The sequence below is a fragment of the Anopheles arabiensis genome, chromosome 2, assembly GCF_016920715.1.
Source record: "Anopheles arabiensis isolate DONGOLA chromosome 2, AaraD3, whole genome shotgun sequence".
NCBI classification, from domain to species: Eukaryota; Metazoa; Arthropoda; class Insecta; order Diptera; family Culicidae; genus Anopheles; species Anopheles arabiensis.
Genome location: NC_053517.1, coordinates 96,528,562 through 96,551,234, shown reverse-complemented (window position 1 = coordinate 96,551,234; position 22,673 = coordinate 96,528,562). Strand labels below are relative to the sequence as shown.

Genomic DNA, 22,673 nt, shown 5'->3' with positions numbered 1-22,673 from the left:
ACTATGCTTCGGATATTGATTTGTGTACGCTATGCGAGAGTGACAGGCAGGCTAGCTCAAATAGGATATGACAAGACCAGCAAAAAAAAACATGTAACTGATTGTTCAGCTCACCAGACTTCAAAAGCATGTCGAGGTTGGGGAGGAAACGAACAAAAAAAGGCAAAGGCGAACAAGAGCGTTCGGAGTATCGTTCACCCCGCCCCGGTCGCCAGTGTTTGCTAAGGTTTAGGTATTTTTGGGCGTGCAGCTCCCCATGGCCAGCCTTTCCGCCGGTTGTCCGGTAGCTGTCAGACGGAATTCACCCATAAAACCAAACAGTGCCGTAGTGTCCTTTCACTATTTTTCTAACACGTAGCCAACATTTCGTAGGTGGGGGGTAAGTGCTCCCTTACTTTTTGTGGATGGAAAGGGAAGACATTCTCTAGCCCACAACACGTCCTCCGTCCAGTGGATGGGAGGGAGCTTGATGGGCAAATAGGCTCAAGTAGTACTAACCAGTACGGTGGGCATGTTTGCGGTCATTTGTGGGTCAGTAAATTGCTAACAGTGCGATGAACTCGATCCCTCCCAGGAAAACGGAAACTGTACAGCAAGGGTAGGGAAAGAATCTAGCAAGATGAGAACAAGAGCAAGCACCACCCAGACGCGTTGTCGTCCTCAAGGACGCGTACGCAAACGAAAATACCTTCCCGTGCTCTCGACCCAGCACAACAACAAGACACAGGAAAGAAAGAAGAGAAAAAAAGCAACCGGAGCGCAAATCTAAATGACAAATGATCCGAAATTACGGTCCGACAGTTGACGAAGGTGTCCGGTGCAGCTGATCGAGCGCGGCGGGGACGGGGCAGACGCAAAGCGCCGAGCAACTGAGCCGGAGATGTCGACAGAGTGCCGGAGAGTGGCGAAGATAAATTGATCAGCGCGAGAAAAATAACCTCACCGAGAGGAGGGCTTTCCGTTGCTTACGAGCAAGGAAATAAAACATCCTTGAGAACAACCTCGCGTGAAACAGAGAGAAAGAAAAAAAGCAGAACCGCCCAGGCAGGAGGTCCCATCCTGCCACGTGATCCTTATCATTCGCCGCCGACCGGTTGGGAGAAAAAAAACAAAATAGCACAGTGAAAGGTGTTTTCTTCACCTTTTCCCAGGGTGAGTCTGTGGGTACCGTTTTCGGATTTTCGTCATCTTGAATGTGTGTGTGTGTGTGTGAAAGAGAACGAGCTTCCGCACCATTTACGCAACTAACTACAGCAACGAATTGTTTCGACTGGAGATGACAGAGCGAGAGCGCTCGAAGGCCACGGGACTAGTTAGAGACATTCACTTCATCGTTAGGGAGTTAGGATGGTCAGGTGAGTCTCAGACAGCCACGCAGATGTTTTTCATCGAATTTTCTTGCAGTAAAGAAATCTTTGCAACAACAAAATTGCTCTGTCCTCCCTTTTCGGTCCAAAGTGTCCAAATCTTTAACATGGGTCAGGGGACAATGTGAAGATTCGCAGCAACCTAAACCAAAACAACAAAAACCCCTAAACATCCACCCAAGCAAGATACTGTAGATGACTGAAATGATATTAATAGTGTTCAAGATGAGAGAAGAAGGGGGAGCGGAAGTTTCTGCCGTTAAGACTGCCATGCGGACAATATCCTTCGACAACGAACACCTTGGATATGCCCGACTCAACCCTCCAATCAGGCCCCAAACCGCCTTTCCGGTTCATCTCGATCGCTCGCTCGGCGCGCCGAAAGATTGTCACTCAAGCTCCCAACCTGACACCATTAGCCCTGCGGGATGAGTTTCGGGGAGCTGGGGATGGGGATTTTATTTTGTCTGTTCCTGCTTTGTCCATTCCAACGCCATCCCTGTAGACTAAACTACCTTCATTTTTTTTTTTGTACCGAAAGTGACCATTCCTGCTGCGTTGCTGGCGGAAATGTTAATGACAACGGCACATCCTCTGCGCCATACGAGACGCTCGGCCGTTTCCGTGGAACGGTTAATGGGAAATTGTTTGACCTGCTGCTCTGCACCAGCACGTGCTGCTTCGTGCCCTTGTTGTTTGCTTTGTTTTGTTTTTTTCCTCATTATTCGGCTTGAATTTTGCCGTTTTGCTTTCAGACTTTTTGACTTTAAGGTGTTCAAGTGAATGGTGTTACACTTTTAATAGTTAAATAATTAATTAATTGGATGAACGAACTAGTTATAAAATATGAAATACATATACAACATCCTTAGAGCAACAGCCAATGAAGCAAAACATAAATGTAATATTAAATAAAAATGAAATAATCTCAAATAAAATTTTCAGGCTTTTAAGTAAAATGTATTGTGTCGAAATTATTTTTGAGCAAATGTATTTACTTTGGATGGTTTCGAATAAATCCCTTTAAACTTTACAAAGTGTCATGCTACACAACGTAAGCAGCAAAGCATATTTTATGTAAATAGTATTTCATTCATGCTTTGTGCAAACAACCCAGAAAACATGCCGTAAACAGCACAGTACATAATATTGCATAAAACGTTCCGAGCCACCAAAGCGCCAGGCAAAGCGCCGGGCAAAGCGAAATATGAATTCATTAGCCTTCGAGCAATCGCCTCCGAACCACACTATGCTTCCGCAAACAAAAACAAGTACCAACAACTCTCCCCTCCATCGCCTCCGCGCCTCTTGTCACACTTAGAACGGATCCTGTTACAGACCCGAGTGATCCTGCGAACACAAAGACACGATGTATGCGGCGCCCATCGACGGGTGAGCAAATAAAAACGCTTCCCTCCCCTCGAGCGAGCTTACGTAAGTCAGTGGGCATCATCGCAAGGCCTCACTTCCGCGCTCAGCCAGAGCATCTCCCCCCCCCCCTCTAACCCACCGAAACGGCGACGGGCGGCGACATGATGTTAATTAATTTTGCTTATTTGAAATGGTTGTGCGCTCCCGTGCACGCTGGGGCGGAGACTGCCGACCAGAGGGCGAATCGTTCTGGGTTGATGATTATCTATTTACGGGTGTGATTCCGCAGCCCGTGCCGAAGGAACTTTTCAGCCGCACTTTGTTTCACCCGTTTCAACGCCCACCCCGTGGTGGTGCGGTGCTGTCACACAAGGGGACAGGAAACTTTCCTTTAAGAAAGCGAATTAGAAGAAGGTGTGCAAGACTAACACCTGGTAATTAGCGTCGGGACTTGCCCGACACACACACACACCTTCTGCTTTGTTGGTGGTGGTGGTGTGTTGTGTGTGTGTGTCTACAGGATGGGTGGTTTTTTTGGTATCACCGCCCAGCTTTCATGATGCCTCTTGCCAAGTGAGCGGAAGCACTAAACGGTGTAACGAGCAGCGGGAACAACAGAACGCACTGATCTGTGAAACACCGATGGGGGGGGGGGGGAGTATAGTAGTCGGAGTAGCAAATTACGCACAATGAGGCATCCAGTTCAGGATGCGTATTGAACGGAGCAGATAATGATGATGATGATGATGGGCTAAACTAGTTAGCAATTTCGATGCGCACTGTTGCACGGTCGCTGTTAAAAAAGCACTAATTAAAAATGCCTATTACCGGCGTGGCCGTGCGATAATAACGCGTAATATGAATCGGGGCAAATTGTATCGTTAAAATAGTAACAGGCTTTTCTTTTACGGAAGGTTGTTTTAAAGTGGAGCATCAGGTAAGTGATTGCACAGATAGATTAAAATAAGAAAATCTGTTTTAGAAAAAGAAAGCCTTTAGTTGAAAAGATTATTTAGATTATAGTTTACCAAATAAATTCGTTAGTATTTTCATCTGCAAATTATTAAACACTGCAATTATTAAATTTCCGTTACAAAGAAGGAAAGACTAATAATACCGTTTGAATTCAAATTACAGCTTCAAACTTAAAACAATCATCTTTTTTTTTATTTCTATATATGCTGTTCCTGGCCTAAAATCAATCAAAAGAAATCTGGCCTTTTGTAACTCCTTACGTACTGTAACTCCTCAAATAAACATTGTTTGTGAACTGACCACTACATTTTAGCTTCTAATCGACTACTATTTTAATTCTTCGACTATTCCTATTTATCTGGTCCAGATGCACTGAAGTGCTTAGCAACCATTTGAAGAGGTAGCAATCAACGTGAAAGCAATAGCGTTTTCTGTCTGGAATTCATTGCAAGTTTTTTTTATATAGTTTTAAATTCCGAAAAGCCGAAGTAAATTGTGATTAACTGCAAGCATGTTTTCTAGACAGTGATGATATTAAGAAAACTACTATATTTTAACAAAAAATTGGAAATGTCGAGGTAGCCGTATCGAAAAAATCGTCGAATCGCGCTGCCGTTTTGTTGCTAGAATGCAGCTACGAGTGCAAGAGAAACAGCACCCAAATTCCGCTGTTTTTTGGACCTAAAAAAACTAAAAAGATGTAGAGTATGTGAATTAAAAGATTGTAGGCAATATTTTGAGGCTGTTCAAAATTTGAATTGAAACGTCCGTAATTTGAAACTTTTGCTCGAAACTTTCCGTAATAAGAATCAAATTATCTTAACAACTTCTTGTTATTTGCAATTACTTGAATAAAATTATTAGATTTTTTTTCTTCTTCTTTGGCTCAACAACCGATGTCGGTCAAGGCCTGCCTGTACCCACTTGTGGGCTTTGGCTTTCAGTGACTAATTGATTCCCCCCCATAGTAGGATAGTCAGTCCTACGTATGGCGGCGCGGTCTATTTGGGGATTGAACCCATGACGGGCATGTTGTTAAGTCGTACGAGTTGACGACTGTACTACGAGACCGGCTAGATTTTTTTTTAGATTTTTTTTATGGATTGAAATTATTGAAAATTTGATAAGTGTACTTCAGTAAAGATAATTATATAGAGGTACTAGCTGGCCCGACAAAGTGAGTTATTGAAAAAAAAAACTAAAATATTCCCTTATCGCTTTGTTACTTGGGATAGTTGTATTGTGCCCGCATCCCCTCAGGATCCGATCATCGAGTGTAAACCGCCAGGCACCTCAAACCAAGTGTCAAAGTGCTGTATACAACTCAAGAACCATCCTGCTGTTTGTATGGGAGTTTGTAAATCATTATTTTTATGTTTGTAACTTTTTCTACGTTATTACACGTATTAACAACATATAAAATAAATAGTAAAACACGATACAGAATACACTTTAAAATGATACAAGTGCGGTGGCCGCGCACCAGCCGCACCGAGCGCCCCTGCCGAGAGCTCCTGCTCGTTCGGCTCGCAAACACACTCTAACTGTGCGCTCGGCACACACTAATCCTTGCGCTGCTTAGTGTTTGCGACAGTGTGCGTGTACACTGTCGTCCTCCTGGACGTTGACCGGTGGCAGCGCAACTGCCACGGCAAGTCCAGGGGTCGGCACGGCTGCCCACAACAATTATTAAATTAAGTTTAGTGTAACATCTGAACGATTTTTAAGTCTTAAAACCTATTCTCATACCACCATAAGGTGTTTGCAAAGTTTCGTTGAAAATGATCCAGCCGTTTTGGAGGTTGCTCGCAACAAACACCGTGACACGAGATTTATATATATATATATATATATATATAGATCTTCTTCTTCTTCTTTGGCTCAACAACCGTTGTCGGCCAAGGCCTGCCTGTACCCACTTGTGGGCTTCCACCCAAATTCCGCTGTTTTTTGGACCTAAAAAAACTAAAAAGATGTAGAGTATGTGAATTAAAAGATTGTAGGCAATATTTTGAGGCTGTTCAAAATTTGAATTGAAACGTCCGTAATTTGAAACTTTTGCTCGAAACTTTCCGTAATAAGAATCAAATTATCTTAACAACTTCTTGTTATTTGCAATTACTTGAATAAAATTATTAGATTTTTTTTTATGGATTGAAATTATTGAAAATTTGATAAGTGTACTTCAGTAAAGATAATTATATAGAGGTACTAGCTGGCCCGACAAAGTGAGTTATTGAAAAAAAAAACTAAAATATTCCCTTATCGCTTTGTTACTTGGGATAGTTGTATTGTGCCCGCATCCCCTCAGGATCCGATCATCGAGTGTAAACCGCCAGGCACCTCAAACCAAGTGTCAAAGTGCTGTATACAACACAAGAACCATCCTGCTGTTTGTATGGGATTTTGTAAATCATTATTTTTATGTTTGTAACTTTTTCTACGTTATTACACGTATTAACAACATATAAAATAAATAGTAAAACACGATACAGAATACACTTTAAAATGATACAAGTGCGGTGGCCGCGCACCAGCCGCACCGAGCGCCCCTGCCGAGAGCTCCTGCTCGTTCGGCTCGCAAACACACTCTAACTGTGCGCTCGGCACACACTAATCCTTGCGCTGCTTAGTGTTTGCGACAGTGTGCGTGTACACTGTCGTCCTCCTGGACGTTGACCGGTGGCAGCGCAACTGCCACGGCAAGTCCAGGGGTCGGCACGGCTGCCCACAACAATTATTAAATTAAGTTTAGTGTAACATCTGAACGATTTTTAAGTCTTAAAACCTATTCTCATACCACCATAAGGTGTTTGCAAAGTTTCGTTGAAAATGATCCAGCCGTTTTGGAGGTTGCTCGCAACAAACACCGTGACACGAGATTTATATATATATATATATATAGATCTTCTTCTTCTTCTTTGGCTCAACAACCGTTGTCGGCCAAGGCCTGCCTGTACCCACTTGTGGGCTTTGGCTTTCAGTGACTAATTGATTCCCCCCCCCCCCCCATAGCAGGATAGTCAGTCCTACGTATGGCGGCGCGGTCTTTTTGGGGATTGAACCCATGACGGGCATGTTGTTAAGTCGTACGAGTTGACGACTGTACTACGAGACCGGCTCATATAGAGGTATAACGGATTAAATATGAATTCATAACAAGAAACTACATGTATAAACCAAAAGAATAAATTCCTTTACAACAGTATTGCTCGTAGTAACGACTAGATTACATGCACCTCGATCGGAATTCAGGATCAGAATATAACAATTCAGTTAAACCGAAATGCAACATATGCACAGGTGTTACATCAGTGTTATCTATAGAGCTTGATAGCTTATTTCTTCCTTACAGCAAATGTCCAGAGCTTACTTCTAAACAGACATGAAACGGGTTTTAAATAACTGCCAGCTTACCTCGCCATCGTCTATGAGCGTGGAGTCGCTGCTGTCGAGGTGATTGTCTATCCGGCCGCTCGAGCTCAGCTGCCCCGACTCTAGCCACAGCTTTTTCCAGTCCGTGTTGGCCAGTATGGATTTGTTGTCTGCAAAGAGTGTTGTGAGAAAAAACGAAACGTTAGATTGGTCGCCGCTAGCCTACCACAAAACTAAACGAAACAAATCACTAATCAGATAAGCGCGAAATCAGGGTGCGGTAAAAACAAAATGAACAATCAGAGATCAAACCAACCAACCAGCCGGCGGTACGGTCCGATCGCGGCTGCTGATAGTGTGCGTTGGTCTTTTTTTGTGGTCTTAACTCGACCATCCCAACCCTGCCCTGTAACCGTTTGCGCAACTGCTTTCGTGAGTAGCAACGATCAACGCCTGCAAAAGGATACAAACCCCGCCCCCAGCTCGAAACCGCCGTCGGTGAAGGTGTTCGAGAAAATTTATTACCCTACACTGACCTATACTGCCCTTCCCCTCTCCGCGGACCACCGCACACTGCAAACTTTTCCGCGCCGACCGGGGCCGCAGCACCCAGCAAAAAAGTTACTCCCCCATTGCGGGAAAGGCAAACTGGGGGGGGGGGGGGGGGCGGGGAAACCTGCACAGTAACATCTTTATCATCGAAGCGCGTCATTAGAGCGTGGTTTTGCCATCGGGCGGTTTTTTTTGCCTCTCTTAATTCCTTTTGGAGATGTATAGCGCGGTTACACCCTCGTTTGACCCGCCCAAGGCTACCTCCACCGTCACCAGCAGCACGTGCGATACGCAAAGAGACGCAAAGTGATTGCAATGCTGGAAGTTTGGTCGTTGTAAATGTCCTCCATCCCCGCTCTCTCGCCACACGGCCACACAGGCACCAAAAGGTAAACGGGACGAGAAACCGAAGCAAAGTTCGATAATTAGAATCTCAACCATTAGGCGATGGCAGCGTAGCAGAGCAGCGTGCATAGAAAAAAGATGCGAGGTACGGTTTTAGTTTTTTTTGCCCTCCCCGATAAACGCGTTACACGTTCAATCGTTTCCTTTCACATCAGCGAGTTCAGCTCTGATGGGTGTATTTTTTTGTTGCTTTTTTTGTTTGCTGCTTTTTTTCTGAGTTGCCTTCCCGCACCATTGAACGCTGACTATTATTTCTCGCTTCATTTTGTGGGGGGTTGGGCGAAACTTTCAAAAACGTGCGTGATGGTGATGGAACGAACAATTCAATTATGGCTTCCAGTCAATGTGACGATCCAGCTCACGCGCTCACATAACGATCGGTTGATGAAAAGAAGAAGGGCAAAGAGAAAGACTGAGAGGGAGCGAGTAAGTCAATGTAGCTTTCGTGCAGAAATGTTACAATGACGAGTTTTGGCCAGCATTGTGTGATGTTTTGTAAACCTTTCAGATGAAAAAAAATCCTTCGATCCTTCGTGTTTTACCCAGTCCTGTACCTAAATTAACTTGTGAAGGGATTTTCCTCATCATCCGCTGCATTTAATTAGTAACGAGTCAAAATTTGTTTTTTTTTTTAAATGATGATCAGGAAACAAACATAAAAATGTATGGTATATATAATTTTGAAAACTAAATCGAAACAATATTGTTTGAAAATAATGTAAGTAAACGACCCATATATACACAGCACATATTATAACAGCACGTATTATCCATTAACAATACAAAACAATCAATTTGGCAATATCAATAGAGAAACATAAAACACTTTTGAAATTAAATCACATGTTACCTGCTAAAACAAGTTCATTTATACACTTTTAACTTGTTTTTCTATATGCGGGTGAATTTCATTTTTAATTATTCCTATCACGTAGCTGCTAAATAGCTTGATGATTTTTTTTCCTTATTGTTATTTATTCTAATATCTGGTTTTATCTATCTATCCAACGGAAATACCTTAATATTGAGCTCTTGAGCTATTCCACTGAATAGTTTCCACAGTTTCTCTTTCTCTCACGACACGGTTAGAAATTACCAAAATACACTCAATTCAGATCTCGGTTGAATGTTTTTAACTAAACATCTAGGCTAGAAATGGAAAAAACAACTGTTGCATTCAAGTGAGATTTCGGTTTGGGAATCACTAAAATGGAAGATAGTCTGTTATCTACAAATGTTCTTTTTTAATACCCTCAAACAGTTCCCTAAACAATGTTTTGATGCTATGTTATGATCAATAACTAGGCTTGGTAAAACAATGTTCTGGATAAAAACATCAATTCTTAAGACTCTGCCACCGCTGCAGCTCTTAAGATAGCTCAAATTGTTTTCGTTGACATTACAAATCCATCACAAGTTGAAATGGAAAATAAGAACAATTTTACATAAAACATTGTATTATCTTACATTATCTTGCTCCTGGGAGTGGAATAGTTACTGCATTTATACTAATTCAAATAATCATCCGACGAAACTAAGTTTTTACTCGCACGATGTAAACATCATGACGGACGACTGATCAACTGAATCTCGCCAAACAATATGATTAAATCGATAACTCGATCATTATGACAAATAAGATCAGTGGCTGCATTGTAAAAGCACGATCTTTCATTTTTCATTTTTCCAAATTTCTGTTTTAAAACTAATGGTAACAGAACTTTTGGTTATTCGTAAAGCTTATTGCGGACAATTTTTAAATTTTAACTGAGATTTTATTTAAGAAAGTGTGCTAAAGCGGAGTGGTTTGCTAGTGCTAGTGAAATATTTTTTATGGTGAACAAGCGTGTTGTTGCACGATTGATTTATTATTAAAACTCTACCAATTAACATTAGTAGATATTCATATACATTTTTACATGCATAACTGCTCTAACAATCACAATTTTTCTAATTACCTTCCAAGCAAATTTGAAGTGACTATATACGTTCATTAAATAAATAACACCAATCAACTGAATTATATGTGAATTGCTGGCAAAGCATTCTTCTCAGTGCCTCCCGCTCAACGTTAATCCCACGCACATCGAATGCATCGAAAGCTATGTGGCGCAGTTGTAGCGCTCAGCTACATTTCCTAAGCGCCAATCCATCGATTAGGTGAAACGAAATCAAGCACCGAACTATTTTACATCGTCCTGCTCCGCGTGCCTACCACCACGCGTCCACGCGTAATGTGTCCGTTAATCGATCGAGTTTTGGTTTAGCACCGAAAGGGGAGAAATTGAAGCTCCATTCCGCGCCATGCATTGCTGCACTCGGATGCGTTCCACCCGGAATGTAGTAGGCGAAAAGTGTACGCGAAATGCTTCCAATTAGTAGCTGTATATGGAAAACACTCTCTCGCTATTTGCACTTTGCGTTAGTGTGAAGCCGGTTCGGAAATCGGCCATTTGCCGAGTGTCGAGGAACTGGTCGACACACCAGGAAACGGGGAAGGGGCACTTAAACGATTCCTCTACACCACCACGCCCAGTAGGTACGTACAGCTCGGTAACGGCATTGGTTCGGTCCAATTTAGTGCGCCGTTGAATCTGTCGAGTTGATTTAGAATCAATAATCGAAGTTCAATGAATCAGTTGCGTTTCGTTGCACGTTAGATGGGTGTGGTATATTCCGCCACAGGTTGATACGTGTGTGTGAGTGTGTGTTCCTTTGGTATGTATGCAGTCGGAGGCGTTTGCAGGTGCAGCAGAGAGTGCAAACATTTCATTAACATGCAGCGAAATGAATAGAATTGCATGTTTAATTGCATTGCCCCCCGGTGGCATGCCCGTGCTTGTGCTCGCTTTACTGCACGCGCCTTTAAATCGGCTGAAGTGCATCTTTAAGCAGCAGCAGCAGCAGCAACAGCAGCAGTGGGAATTGCACATATACATCTACCCATTCAGCTAACTCATCGTTCGCCGCTAACTCGAGCACGGTTTCATCTTGCATTTGTGCGAGTGGTGGTGTCATATTTGATCGGCCGGGTGCCGCGTGGATCGGTTCCACTCGATTGCTCGATGAAAGGGGAGCTGGGAAATTTCGAAATCGATATCCATTAGCAAAATATTCGCTCCCGGCTTGAGGCAGGGATGCTTTGTGTGCGCTGGGGTACAGGGGGGTGGTGGTGAAGAATCATGAAGAACCGTGTGATACCCGACCGGCCATGCCGTCGATGAGCTTCCGCTAATGCGAGTGTTAATGAAGGGTGAGCCCGCTGGGTGGGAAAGTTGGCGCTGGCAAAAGCTCGGTCGAACCAACGGGCCGCCAGGCCAACGGGGTTGGGAATGGTTTTTCAGGAAAAGCAATATCTCTGCTCGCGTGGAATGCGTCGATTAGCGTTGAGTGGCAAATGGATCAATTTGGTTGAAGAGAATTCCTGCTCCCATTTCGCCGTTTGACGACGGTCCGTGCTTCGAGAGCTTTGCAAAAAGAATGTCAGAGTTTGAAACGGTTGCTGAGCAAATGGGTATTCATGGGCGTGTGGGGAGGGGGTTTGAAGCACCGGAACAGGAAACTTTGGCTGTGTAATTTTGTTTTATAATTGCTTAATAAGGGAAAATAGTTGAAATTTTTCACTTTAGAGCCCACAATTGGTTATGTAATTAGTGCTATTAGCAAAATGGGAACACAGTGTGCGAGAGGTGTAGAGTAGAAAATGAAGGAGTAATGTTGTAATACTAAAATGCGTGCAGCTTCAGCTTTTATAAATATAAAAAAAAGGAATTTTAACATTGAAATTCCTCCAATGGCTGCAATTGGCTACACATAACATGACCTTTTGCAAATAATAAATCAAAAACTCGATCATCCTGTACTGAATTTATATCTTCAATTAAAACATGTCCAAGTATTTCCATACCATTTCGCGCACGTGTCGCAAATCATTACAAAGGCCCTCCCGCTCAGAGGATACATGCTTCCACCGGAAACAGGGAAACGGCCCCAACTGAACACGTAAATTAGGCAAAGTTTCGTAACCAATCGAACGGAATAAGAAGATTGACTTTTGGGCGCACCGAAACTTTGCCAAAGCTCATTTTCCTCGCTTGAAAGGCGAGACCCGTTTTCCCTCCCTCCAGCGACAACATATGGATGGGCTAAGGTTCGTCTTCTCGCCCGGTTTCCGTCTGGGTCCGGAATTTACAGCGCCAATGATAATGAACTGCGAACATTTCCTCCAGATCGAAATCATAAATCTTACCACAATCTTTCTCGAGACTTTGCCGTTTCTTCTCCCCTACCCTCCACATCGTCCGCCAAAGCTGCTTGGTTTAAGTTTCACCGGATTCCCACAATTGCGAGGGAGGGGGCAAAACAATTTCCCTTACTTTGCGCATTGTTTACGCAACGCAGGAAACAAACGCAAACGCAAAAAAAAAAAGAAAAAGCACATTGACCCCAAATGTTTATTTACTCTCAATAGGTATGTATATATATGTATGTACAAGCCAGGGCGGGAAATTTGTTTGTCCCTTACACTTTTTCGGGCAGGCACCGAGACACAGCTAGCCGGTGAAAAACGGTAATTGCTTGGGCGAAAACTTTCCTATTCATGTGCTGCCCTCGGGCGGAAGTTTCGAACCAGAATAAAAAAAAAAAAACACACAAGTTTGACGGAAATGAAACGCAACAACAACAAAACCGGTCATTTGATTTTATTTTCCTGTGCCTGCTTTATGCTTTGCTTTTCCCCGGTGTGTCAACACGGGCGATGATGTAAAGTTTGCACCGCGGAGCGAGCGAGCGATCGCGCGCAACGGGGTGGGACGGTTATTGATCGTTCGTCGATCCTTGCGGCGGTTAATGGCATTTCTACCATTTACGCTACCTTTACCCTTAAGCTATCACCGCGTGAGCACGTGCAAAACTTTCCACTCGAAGATTGAAAAGCCCACCGAAGCGAAGATGGCGTTTTTTTTCAAGCTTCACTCTTGACGAATGGTGAATCCATCATGCACTAGAGAGATTGCCGTGGAGCAAACAAGTAGCGTACAACAAAAATTGCTAGAATAATGTACACACCTACACACACACACACACACACACACACACACACACAGATACATTCCCATGCATACTGGTGGAACGTTTTTCACATTTATTTTTATTTTCCGCTTTCCGTTTTGTGTGTCAACACATCACTCCTGGGAGAATGGAGCAAAGTTGGAAATCCAATTCCCAGCGCAACGTTACGTTTTCTTCGTACTTTGTGAGCGCTCTCGGAGACTTCCCCGAGTCCACTGGAGCGTTCGCGTGCATGTCCAAGCGTGGTACCCGCGCCTTCTCCCCACCTCTTCTCTCTGTCCATGTTTCCGTTTGTCCGTTCCTCAGCTGCTCCGGATCATCATGCTGTAACTTGATCGGTGCGGGGGGTTTTTAGAGGAAGTTTACTTTACTTCATGTTGTTTTTGGCATCTCCACTGCCGTCCGACAGAGCGAAGCAAGCAAATCAAAGCCCCGATGGGGAGGGGGGTCGGTTGAGAGTATCGGTAGCACGTCCGATCGGAGAAACGTTCGGCACACACTGTCCTGGCACAACTCCCGCCCTGGGAGAGCTGCGTTTGCAGAGCGAAGGGCGGGAGCAAAGCAGAGCAGACCTGGGCAGTGGTGTGTAACTGGTAAACTTTCTTCCATTCTTTGGTCGCTGTTTTCAATTTATTTGTTTATTTTTATCAACACCCAAGCAATCAGTATCATCCTGGCAGTGTGTGTGTGTGTGTGTGTGTGTGTGTGTGTGTGTGTGTGTGTGTGTGTGTGTGTGTGTGTGTGTGTGTGTGTGTGTGTGTGTGTGTGTGTGTGTGTGTGTGTGTGTGTGTGTGTGTGTGTGTGTGTGTGTGTGTGTGTGTGTGTGTGTGTGTGTGTGTGTGTGTGTGTGTGTGTGTGTGTGTGTGTGTGTGTGTGTGTGTGTGTGTGTGTGTGTGTGTGTGTGTGTGTGTGTGTGTGTGTGTGTGTGTGTGTGTGTGTGTGTGTGTGTGTGTGTGTGTGTGTGTGTGTGTGTGTGTGTGTGTGTGTGTGTGTGTGTGTGTGTGTGTGTGTGTGTGTGTGTGTGTGTGTGTGTGTGTGTGTGTGTGTGTGTGTGTGTGTGTGTGTGTGTGTGTGTGTGTGTGTGTGTGTGTGTGTGTGTGTGTGTGTGTGTGTGTGTGTGTGTGTGTGTGTGTGTGTGTGTGTGTGTGTGTGTGTGTGTGTGTGTGTGTGTGTGTGTGTGTGTGTGTGTGTGTGTGTGTGTGTGTGTGTGTGTGTGTGTGTGTGTGTGTGTGTGTGTGTGTGTGTGTGTGTGTGTTTGTGTGGATGGACGCAACCGGTAGGACACACTTGAACGGAAACCGAGCTCTATTCATTGGGGAACGACGTGTGCCAGCGATCTGCCCGGCCCGAGTCGTTTGTCTGATGCGTCTGTATGGGTTTTCCCTTCCCTGACGCCATTGTAATGTACTTCCACGAATGAAAATAAAAGAAAGAAAAGAAAAACAGAAACACACCCAGTGGAAGTATTTTCTCCCGAGGCATTCGGTTCATTGCGGCTGGGTGCTTTTGTGCCCCGTTGGGCTTTTATAATAACGTTAGCAGAAAGATGATACACTCTCCTGTACGTGCGCACAACTGTGTACACTCGTGGGGAGGGGAGAGGGAGAGCGAATTGGGGCAAATCTTTATCTTTCATCAGCAAATTTTCTTATGTGAGCAGAGCACCGGATGGGAGTCGGGACGAGCTAAATAAACGAAACGCTGGTGCCACTAATCTGCCCGACCATGATGAGTGCGTCATTCACCGGTCGCAATGGACGGTAACGCAACGCACGGATTGAAATGTCACCTACGCATTCTGGCTGAAGGTAAATAACAATCTTAAGAGCAGACCGGTCCATTACATTGTGGACGAGTACGGTTGGCCTCCGGCTAGTGAGCGATCGTACGTTTGATGCGAAGGTGCTCAACACAAGCGGCAAAGGAAGAGAGAGAGAGGTTACTGAAACCCGTACCAAATGATGGCGGGTAAGTCATCGAACGTGACACATTGCAATCGTATAAATAAATCAAAGCTGCTGCAGCTCGGCACATTATTACGCGTGAAAATGACAACTATGACAGTCACCTTGATTGCTGGATGATATGAAACGTGGTGGTGGATGATGGCAAACCAAATATGACTAATAACAATATTCAATAAAGTTCTTCGTTCCATTGCGTCATATACTACATTCAATAATATTCAGAAAGGCGTTATCCATAAAAAAACGCCCTTTCAATGCATTATAACTATTCATCCTCTTCCATGAAACGCAATACTTTAAAATATTAATTTCAGTTTCTTTCGATGAACAGACTAGAACTGTCGTTCTTGGATGGAATTCAAATATAAAAGCCTTTTCCACACATTTGAATAACGTACGGCACTTTGGGCTATATAATCTACCATAAAACGCTTTCTGGCTAACATTCTTAGCCCTGCTCCATTATCTACTGCATGAAAATTCTTTCGATCAGGCGACCAGAATAACCTGTGTTGTTTTTGAAAATCCATTTCTCAGAAGGTTTCACACTGACAAGTAACAGGTTGGTTGTACCGACTATTAGGAAGCGATGAATAACGCAAAATGGAAATCGACGGTGAACGGCACCAATAGAGCCCGGTTCCAGGAAGGTGCGTCCGACCGGGGAGCAACCGCTCAGGTGAGCATACTCGCTGATGTAGTTTGATTGTTTGCGTAGCGTAGTTTGTTAGCTTGTCGCTTGGTATTTCGCAGTAATTTTGCGCCCCCCATTTTGTTTGTACCTTCCGTTCTGGATGCGACCGAAAGGCTATGAATCAACGCATCAAAACGGGGCTTCTTCCCGTAGATCAAAGCACTGTCTATTGCTTCACGTTTGATGCTTAATACGATTATAGGTGGAGTGTTATGTAGCAGATGATTCGAACTGTGCATTTGTGTTACTGTTTTATTTCAAAAATTTAAGAGATGATTTGTGGGTTTTTACCAAAAAAACACTCCATTTAGAATGCTGATTAGCTGCATCTATAATAGGGTGAAGAGTTCAAGATTCTAAACAGAGTACTTTTTAAACTGGATACAGATATCGCATTTTAGTGTTACAGTGAATTGCATTTGAGACATACGATATGTCAAAGCCTTATAGATTCCACAGTACCAAATATCCTACTCTTCAATCACATCTTCTTCAGAATCACGAAATGCCTAATTGCATAGCGTTAAACAAATAATTCCCTGACATACAGGCTCTCAACATCTTTTAAATATTAACGCAAAGTCCTCCTACCCAAAGCACAAATAAAATATAGTTTGTGCTGCTTACACATGCCCATGAAGGCTATTGACAAATCGCTCAGCCAGTGGATTTGTCCTGCTTGCCTACGGTCATCCGGTACGGCACACAAAAGAGAGAAAATCACAGACTGCACACTATCGCCACAACCTTATCCTATTATTGCCTTCAATTAATAATCGATTTCTTCCGGCACTATCGGGACGGGGGTTCCGATCGGGGAGCCACAACACGGGAAGGGTTGGGTGATACGACACAATTTCCAAACATAAACCTGCCGACGAATCATTGTTACCGAGTGTTTCCGAATCGCACAATCTGATCGGCTATCGTGCCAGCCGCACACAAACCGATGATCCGGTTGATTCCATGCCTGGTTCGGTTTGCCGTCTCTCTCTTTCTCATCGCTCGCTCGGTTGTGTTTCGCTGTGGCCGATCCGATAACAGGCTGGGGAGAAATGGAATTTTTGCCCCCCAGTACCCGGGACTGGGCAAAATAAAACACAAACGACGAGTAGAATGTCACCGCTATCGTTTGTCGGGACAAGCCGGCTGTCAGGGTTGCACAGCAGCAGGGCCAATGCTAGGTTCTACATTGCGAAGTGCATCAGGGGTGGGTGAAAGAAGGGAAGCAAAAGCTTGTTTTTTTTTTGCTGCCGGTTCGACTTCAGTGCTGCCTGTTAAGCCCGCATTTCGATCGCTGCAAACCAACCACCACCCCGGTTGGGTGTGCGTTCGATTTCGGCGAAAACGAAATTAAACGAAAGTGCTGCCATGAAAAGCTCACTTCATCTCTCCATCTTGTTGCGACGCATAAAAAGGGTGGGCGCTGTGACAACGGGAGAAGATTGGCAGTGCCAAGGCGGCCAAAACAGAAGTATGGGAAAATATTGCAAAAAAAAAAAACAGAAAAGCAAAGCACAGCAAGTTGGGGAGGGAAATAAAATAAAAATAAAACTTTATGGTAACGGATTCGGTGCGCGATGGCATCGTCTTTCCGATTGTGTGCCAACAGTGCCAACGCTGGGTAGAAAAAAAAAACTGTGCGATGGTGTACGATAAAGGATTTCGATTATTGCTGCGTGCCAGCGATGAAGCAGCCCGTGGGATGAGCCCACCAAATATGAAACCCTCTGGCGGCCTTACATGTCGATTGTGTTTTGTGGCGCCGGGGCACAATTTCAGCCACCGTGTACGCAAACCCCGTAATTTCTTTCCCAGCATGCTTTCGGGCTGATTGTTAAAGATTGCAAATAGGTAGGTTTCGGAGTACGATACGACCGCAGAAAGCTTACACACACTGTTAGGTAAGTTATTTTTAGAGGAAACCCCCCGTTTAAAGGCTTGTTCCGTCAAATTGTAAAGACGTTGCGCTTACGCTTGCGTCCTGTCTATTATCGTCCTGCCTATTATCGCTCCCACGGTTGATGAGGATCGATAATCGCACGCGCTTGTAGGCCAGTAGCACATATTGAGACGCACTCAGCGTAGCCTCTGTGCCGCAGGACTTTTAGGTCTTTTAATTGAAGCAAAGGAATGGAAGCGTTCTTCCTAAATCGAAAAACTTTATTCCGTAATCAGTGTGATGGGTTTTAATGAAAATTAAGTTTATTAGAGCACACAGTTCAAGCCATTCGAATGTCATCATTTCGCCTACGATGGAAGCATAACAGTGTGCACAAAAAAAAAATTGAAAGCTTTCACGGCGCTGAGGATTCGGTGAAACCCGCCGGCAGGCTGTCGAACAGTTTGGCAATATTTAGTGATATGTCCGGGATTAGCCTTATTATGGGCTGCTTTTGGGCCGGATTTGCTCGCAGAAAGCTGTCGTAAGCTGTCATTTTCCTGAGGATGGGATTAGGCACTCAAAACTGGGCACAAATAAAGATTGTCACAAGTTGTCACAAGCTAACGAGGGCCAGCTTAGCGTGATATATGGTTCCATATTGTTTCGGCATCGCTATAGTATTGCGTAAATGTTTGAAACTGCTTCAACGGTTTTGTGATGCCCATTGCTGAGTGCTTGCCTGCGCTGCTGAAGCCCTGTTCAGTGGAACAACAATTTGTTAGTCTTTTGTTTCACCGTAGATTTATTTTAAGCTTACCCTTTGATGATTGCCCCGTGTTCAAGGGAAATTTTGAACCAACGAATAGGAAGCTAATGCCGCCGGCAAAAGCATACCACCGGCCTAGCTTCCATGCTGAGAGTCTATATTGATTTTACAACCCATGCGAGACGTACTGCAGACTTTTGGATAATTTCTAAAACCTTGGTGGACTCCGGAGCGCCCTGGTTCGGAGGCAGGAAGCCGGTGTTATTTTGCTGCTCAGATTTCAGAACCCAAGCAGTAGGGGTTTGTGTTTCAGAAAGAGCGAAAATAACATCTAAATCAAATATCATAAATCAGCACCGTATTGAACGCAACTGGCACACGGTGTGGGTTGGTTTGTATCCAAAACGGCTATTTTTAGGGGACTCTATTTAGGCCCGAGAATGTTTCGACTGGTGGGCGATTACTGCCACTGCTTTGCAGCGATTAACGAAATCGTTGCAACGTTTTTCTGTGAATTTTAAATCAAGAGTTTTCGGTTTTGGTTTGGGAAGGGATGTGTTTGATCTTTTCAGAACACTTTTACTGAGCTTCCGAGTGTTCAACGTTCACGTAATTTCGAACAAAATATGACGTCAAGCCGATGTTTGCTTGTTATAAAATATTTCTTGGACATAAACTTTATGTTTGGTTTTTGTTTTCAACTTTAGCTTTAATCTCCATCATACGAATCAAACGAAAATAAACAGAACAATATAATTCCTATTACAACAATGCCCAAGTATTCGTGGATCTTGACGCATCTCAATACGCATGATTGTTTTGCCAAAATCAAGGAATTACATTGATGCTTTATCTGCATGGTAGCCACATTCCTGCATCAACAATACAGCATTGTGCCAACCGAAATGCTACCGCTCCCCCGAAGCAGCATAATAAACACCATTTCCGGGAAGTTATCCCATTCATCGCGCTAATGAACCATTGTGACCGTACAGGGAAGTGACATAAAGGGTTTGATTGGAAAATGTCACTGTCTTGTCCTTGAAGAAAACTCGGAACACAGAAGAAGATAACATCAAATTGCACATACACACACAAAAACACAAGCATATACAGGGCGCTAGGAAATGTGCAAAACATTTCTCCGAAATCGTGTAATTCACTTCCGCTTTCATGCCTTCCGGGGTGCCAAATATCCCACCATTGGCTTATCGCCTGGCAAATCATCAGCAGCGGCTCATCACACGAATCGATTCGCTGATTAGCCTCTATCAGGGCCCATTCCTACACCGGCACGCGCTGATGTATCGTATGGCACACATCTTATGGCCGGCGCGAATCAACTTAATCGAACGGGCGAGATCATTGTTTTACAGCATTTGACACAAATGTAAATGGGATCATCAGTCATCAACCCCTGCCCCGGCTGCTGCTGCTGCCGCCGTTCCTGTGTCAACTGTTTTGTTGGACAAAATGTCACCTTAAGCTGGATTAGCTGTAAAGCAACGTTGACGGGGCCGGCTTGCTATGGTGCAGCAGTAGCTTGACTAGATAAACGCATCCAATGGGGAGTTTTTGGTGTAAGCCAAACGCAAAACACTGTCTAGGTGCAGTGCACGAAGCCCGATAAGCACAACGGGCTCGCTGGGATTAGCTGGAAGTGGTGTGTCGTTTTATTTGCCGCTACCGAGCGGTGGCGCTGAAACGTCTCCCCGCTTGACAAGATTATGGATAAACATTCCCTTAGGCTGATAGTTGATGGATTAGTTCCAAAAGTGGGTAGTGGGACGTTTAATTTTAGCGCTGCACGTGTACTTATCTTTCATTCGAATCCAATTAGCGGGGGCATGCAATGGAAAACATTCTAAGAATTCACGCTCGCCGTACCTGTTTGATGTATTTAGCGCGATGTTCCAAGAATGTGCGCACAATGCCTTCAGGCCTTTTATTGATGGTGTTTAATTGGAATCGGAAGGTAAAATAAAACTGGATTCCTGATTAGCGTGTGCATGCATTTAGTGTCACAGGCAGCATTCCAACGCTGCCATCAAACACACGAAGCTACTGGCAAACTATGTAAGTCTCAACCTTTCCAGGAACGCCATTTGTGGGATATCGTTGAAGCGATTTCATCTCTTTGTCATCCATATTTTGAGCCGTTGGGCATTGAAATTGATTGTTGGTAATGAAGTAAAGGCAGATAGAAGGTGCTATTATCACAAAAAAGATAGATAGTCTTTCTGGTCTAAATAAACTTTGGACTATTAGTTCATCAAAGAGTGGCAATGGTTGAGCTTTTCGCTGCTCGTCTTTACCTTACCCTGAGGGCATACACAACACAAACAATAGGGTGTGTCGATGAGGCGTCTGTCAGTTACCAGGTCAAGACAATCTTGCTGAAAACTCGCTTTAGCGTGTTCGTTATGCCAATCCCCATTTAACAAGGGCGGCGAGCCTTAGTTCGGGTAAGTGAATGTAGGTTATTTCCCCCTCTCTTCAACCAAAAACAAACAAAAAATGTTGCGAAATTCACCTCTCTCTGCGACTCTAGTCAAGCACCACCAACAGCAACAACAGAAGCCAAGTCTAAACGTGCTTTTCTAAGTCTTCACGCTACTGCCACCCAACGGAAAGCTTCCTGTCTGCCTGCCTGTCCCACTGGTGTGTGCTGGTGAAGGATAATTTATATGATGAAGGTCTACGCGCGCGATTGGGTTCTAGCAGCGGGAAGCCTTAGAGCGCGCGGAAAGTCGTTAGTACGGTACGGCCAAAGGAAAAAGCGGCGAGAAACTGAGATGCAGAGTGGGGGGAAAAGGGAAAGAGTATAAAGTCGCTCTGTCGGTATTTTGGCTGGTGGAGATGCATATGGTGGGGATAGCGACTCGGGGCCGGCCAAACCGATCATCAACCTTCTCGTTACGGGTAAATGAGGGATAAAAGAGGGAAAACGCTTCAGCCGCTTGGTGGGTGAACCAATATTGGTGAGCTGTCAGGTTTAATCAACTGCAGCAGTTTGCCGATGAAGGCCGCCCAGACGATGCCGTACTGTACTGGGCATGATTCTAGCTTCTTTATACAAGCACATGGGATTTAATCCTACTGTGTGTATTTGTGTGTATGTGTGTCTATTAATTGGAGTGAATAGATCCACTGTATAGAATAAAATGCTTATAGTCGAAAGACGAAATCCTTCAAAACTTTTTCTTCCTGTAATAAAACAACAACATAAAATCAGTAAAGAGATATATTAAAATCATTAGAAAGAATATACCTCACAGTCACACAGAGACGCAGAGTTAAAACACTTCAACATTTGTGTAAAAACTTTCGAGTACTGTGCAAATTTCTACGGATGTGGTTGAACACAATATAAAGAAAAGCGTAAAAAAAAATTTTCCGCCCCAGGGACCCCCTTTGAACAGCCTTGCCAAGCTTGCGCCGCACCCAAGTCGCTGAAAACATGTTTCCGCTGTTGAGATACTGCCCCCCGTCTGCTTTGCGTACGCGTAGCTGATGTCTCCGGACGTCCCGTGTCCCCACAAAACAGCCCAGCAACCCTACACGCTAATCAAATTTGCCGTCAAAAGCCGCGAGAAACAACGGAACCGCTTCTTTTTCACATTTCCCTCTTACTGGCACGGCCCATACACGAGCGTGTTAGTCGCCATTGTGTGATGCCGCCGGGCCGTGTACTTTCCCGATCCGCGGCAAACGTGCCACCTTAGCGCACTCGGCACCCATCTCACGCAGATGATACTTTATGTCGTGATTAAGGCAAGGTAATGAATAAAATAGAAGCAGATTTGAGCACCGAGCCCGGTGTGTTTTTCTTTCCTTCTGACTACACACACTCCTTCTCTCTCGCTCTCTCTTTGCCGGTGGCAGTGGTGCACGTGATGATGATGAAGTACGGAACGATCCGGTCCCGTGTCTTTACCCCCCCGTCTGTCAGGCACTGGATGAAATTCGCAGAAACGTAAAGTGACACTCGTATTTTCTTGTAAGCATCCCAATTTGTTATGTTTGAAGTTGGAGATAAGCTTCACATGATTAAATAACTGCAAAATAACAAACAAGGTTGTACCAGCCGGCAAGGCTGCCAGGCAGCGTGCAGACGCAAACAGGAAGCTTGAGGGAAGGGGAGGCGCAATGTCATGACCATATTTCATTTAGCTGCTCATCCCTCAAGGCATGTATCACTTAATATATCTCTGTAACTTTCTATACTCGTCTGTCTTTCTCT

The 22,673-nt window shown here is 44.3% G+C and overlaps 1 protein-coding gene across 4 annotated transcripts in view; it reads right to left on the bottom strand.

Moving 5' to 3' along the window:
• Positions 1-22,673, bottom strand: part of LOC120905514 (zwei Ig domain protein zig-8) — a 205,548-nt gene that overhangs the window by 100,289 nt on the left and 82,586 nt on the right. For all 4 annotated transcript variants that reach the window (XM_040316383.1, XM_040316366.1, XM_040316392.1 and 1 more), the window contains one exon: positions 7,131-7,258. In XM_040316383.1, the coding sequence (XP_040172317.1) occupies positions 7,131-7,258 (128 nt within the window). The remainder of the gene's footprint in view (positions 1-7,130; positions 7,259-22,673) is intronic.